Raw genomic sequence first — 3,886 nt, 5'->3', positions numbered from 1 at the left:
CGCCAGGTTCCTTAATGGTGCTTCAAAATTCTCGGTTGTATTCACTACTGATGATGCGAGAGGAATTACAGCTTTGTTCTAGTTCTTTAAACCAGAAAGTTTGAGAGCTTTTTTCAAATTGACGCAAGGCTGCACTGGTGTATTCTGGGAACCAGTGTAGCCACAATGAGAAATAATCATCAGTTAAAGTGTTGGGATGGAACAGGAGAGAGGAGAAAATGATCAGCAAGCATACAAGAAACCACAGGTTGTTCCAAGCTACCACATTTGTTTGCAATTTTCACTTTTACAATGAATGTTTGTTTTGGCCAGTTTAGCAGCCCCAATAGGTGATTCTCCACGTCTGTCAGGAATAGGCAGAGAGCAGGCACTTCCACAAAAGGAGAAAATGTACAAAGCGACAATTCAAACACGTAAAATTGGTACTGATTTTATTAAAAATTTATGGCAGTAAAATCTGGCAAATAGCACACCTACAATATTATATAATTTACAATCCAATACTTAAGATTAAAAAAAGGTCAGTAAAACACAACATGAGATCAGGACAGACAGACAATTTATACACTTTACACAATACAAGACTAAATACAAACCAAAGAACAACCTGTGTCTTCGTAGAGAGTCAAAAATCACCAGGCATGCTCCTGAAGAACGAGAAACAGGAAATATTAGTTGAACCTCACACCAGGCTCAGGAAGTTAAAATACAGCGAAGACTTACGATATGCCTGGTTGGGCAACAAGAATTCAGACTAACACACACTAGTTTGTTTAATCAAGAATCAAGCCGCCCACGTATATCATTTTAGAGTTAACTGGTTAAAAAACATACGGCGTGCTTCTTTAGAAAGAGGGCAATAAAATCAGCCTTAGACACAACTCTTGTGTGACCATCTATTCTGGACTCCCGGGCATTAATCAAACCTTGCAATAGGAATGTTTCCCAAAAAAAATTCATAAAAATGCTCATGGATAATCACATAGCTGCAAGTGGTATAAACAGGACTATAAAACCAGTGACAATCTTGCAGTGTGTGCTTGGAATAAAGAGTAAACATTGTAACAAGACCCATGATAGACTGTAATAAAAATGCCAAAACACCATCATAATGTGTCATTTACATGTACAGTTTAGCTGGCTACTTATTCAGCACTGTGAAAGCATCTGCATTATAAGCAGGTGCTTATACATTATACACCATTTTCTTTTGATTCCACCTTGCTTACAGTAACATTTTACTATATTGGCATAAGCCTTTAAATGTTTGCCTTTCCATTTCCCATCTGCACAGTTCCTGGGTAATGTAGCTCACAATTGCATCTGGTTTATTCTGTCATCACAGTTTACTGGATATGTTTAAAATTACAGTTGATTTCAGCTGCCATTCATTGGGTGCCCTCGTTATAAGGAGGTGGGATGGTTGCTGGATTGAAGTCATTGGTTCTGCACCCCAGGGGTCTGCCCCAGTTTCAGGACCCACTGTTTCACAAGTCATTTCACTTCAAAAAAGGTATTTCTACGTTCCGTGGGCACATTACGAACACCTCATTCATAAAATCAGCAGATTCATAAAATGGAATTATACTTGCAATGTGTATCTGAAGTCACTGCCCCATTAAACCAGAGACTCTGGGTACTCCTACTTCAGTAAGTGACGCTGCACTCACCTTTATGACAGCAGAGAGATTAGTGCATCCAGAAATTTGCTACGATCCTCAGTTTTCAGTTCAATTACTGTAATAAAAAGACGACTGATTAATTGGAATGCTGTCACTAGGCATGCGCACAGGGCTGGCAACATCTTAAACTACCTTAACACTTGTACCAACGTGAGTGGCAACTGGTTAAGTTGGTCTGACTGAGTTAAACCAGTACCAAGTAGATGACTAGTGGGGAGGGGGAAGGGAGATTCCCTGCTGGAATAAGTCTATATGCACAACATGTAGTACAATCAATCTGTAATGGGACATACACCACAGGAGATACTTCATGCAAGCTGGAGAGATGCAAGGGGATAAAGATGTAGCTCGCAGTACCAGTAGTGCATAGTTGTTGCTGTGAAATGTTTATTCAGCAAGCACTGTTCTTAAGTTTGGGATATCCCACTAGATAGTGATATTATCTCGAAAATACACCATATCAGGCTTCACGTCAGATGCTAAAGGATCAAAAACCCATCAGGATATATTCCTTATTTACCACACACCATCAGCTACCCAGAGGTGTTCTTTATATATCGAATCTGACCTTTCTAAAATTACTTCAACGATCTTTTTTTAGTTAGCACACAATCTCCATCCTGTAATGCTCCTGTATGGAATGATTTCCCTCTACTGTATTATAAGGAAGTCCGAAAACAATTGTTTGAAGTGATGCACAATATCTTTGACACGTATTCCCCACACACACACACACACACTTCAAAGGGATAACGCCCTGCAATCAATCACAATTACACAGGGAAATGAAGAAAACTTCTTCCTCAAACTGGCCTTCAGGGAGAATCACTGACAGCATTATTACTGAACTTGATCTCATAGCAGCACAAGTGATCTAAAAGGTTACTTACTGGAAGTATCAAAGTGATCATGCAGAGTCCTCGAGCTGGTACTTTCTGCTGCCTTCTCAAACGCTTTGCCAAAGAAACTGGAAAAGAGTGATGATTATTTACTGAATTTCCAGCACTACCTTCTCAGCAATTTTACACCTTACTTCACAATGTGAAACACAGCACTCTACTTGGAGCTGCAGAGTTGATCCAAACAGCAACATAACAGACTTGTAAATCAACTGGTTCTGGGTTACACAGCAGCTGCAGTCTGAACCGATCCCGAGGGCAGGTCGGGAGGGTGGGGTGCGGTCTGATGGTGGGGGAGCTTGCTGGGCTGGGAGGAAGCACTCCTACTCCTCCTGGCCCACAAGGATTGCTCCCCGAGGCTGTCCTCACCTCGCTGTAGCAGCCGGGAATCCAGAGGCCCAGCATCCCAGGCCGCCTCTTTGGCCACAGTTAAACCTGCACCATAGGTTAAATCAGAGGATTCCAGCCTCATTATAATATTTAAAGTGCCAACCCACCTCCTGGGAGCGGGTTGGCTGCCCGCCTCACTGTCCTGCCTCTGTTAAACCTGGAAGTGGGCGGGTTGGAGTCGGGATTCACATTTTTAATACTTTAACCTCCCACCCAGCCCTAACCGACCCGTTTTTTGGGGGGGGGGGGGGGGTTAAAATTTCTCCCAATGATTCAGTTTCCAATTTGATCCTTTTCAAAATTGCATCCATGGGAAGTGCTGCTCCAATTGAGATCAGCAAACTCAGCACAGCCGAAGATCAAACATGGGACCTTCTTGCTCTGTCTGGTTCAGTACCACATCAGTTGCCGCATTCACCATTGAGGGAAGTACTGTATCTTCCGTTTATACACTGTAAACATGGTGCTCAGTTACTGACTCACTTCTTTTTGTCTGAGCTTTCAGTTTCTGGTGGGATTCCAGTCACGATCACGGTCCCCTTCTCCAGGTCCATCGGTGCCGCCATGACCAGCGGGAGCACCTTACACCGTTTGTTCTTGGTCTGCAGGGAAGAACAAATGCAATATGAAGACAGTGAGGGCAGTGCTTATTAAATATTCTACACCAACACCAAATACAGACATGGAATTCAAGCAGCTTCTACTGATCCATTTGAACAGACCAGGTCTTCTTTTGTTTTCCTCTCTGGGTCAGAAATCAAGACTGCAATGTAACAACAATGTCAGATTCCCTTTTAATGTGGCACAATTGTATTAGAATAGTTCTACGATGTACTTTGGGCTCAGATATACCAGACAGTGTGTTATGGAAGCATACAGACCAGAAGGTTCCAAGGTTTGATACTTGTCTGTGCT

The 3,886-nt window shown here is 42.3% G+C and overlaps 1 protein-coding gene across 1 annotated transcript; it reads right to left on the bottom strand.

The window, feature by feature from the left end:
- Positions 1-414: 414 nt before the first annotated feature.
- Positions 415-3,644, bottom strand: LOC147104561 (cell division control protein 45 homolog). Its single transcript, XM_085962152.1, has 4 exons — positions 3,455-3,644; positions 2,573-2,649; positions 1,671-1,737; positions 415-647 (listed from the first exon to the last, which is right to left on the bottom strand). The coding sequence occupies exons 1-3, from the start codon at positions 3,535-3,537 to the stop codon at positions 1,673-1,675; spliced, it is 225 nt and encodes a 74-aa protein (XP_085818278.1). The 5' UTR covers positions 3,538-3,644; the 3' UTR covers positions 415-647; positions 1,671-1,672.
- Between the last annotated feature and the right edge of the window lie 242 nt (positions 3,645-3,886).

The sequence above is a fragment of the Somniosus microcephalus genome, chromosome 19 (genome assembly GCF_052327205.1).
Source record: "Somniosus microcephalus isolate GS21.2 chromosome 19, FLI_Smic_1.0, whole genome shotgun sequence".
NCBI classification, from domain to species: domain Eukaryota; kingdom Metazoa; phylum Chordata; class Chondrichthyes; order Squaliformes; family Somniosidae; genus Somniosus; species Somniosus microcephalus.
This window is presented reverse-complemented; position numbering and strand designations above follow the sequence as displayed.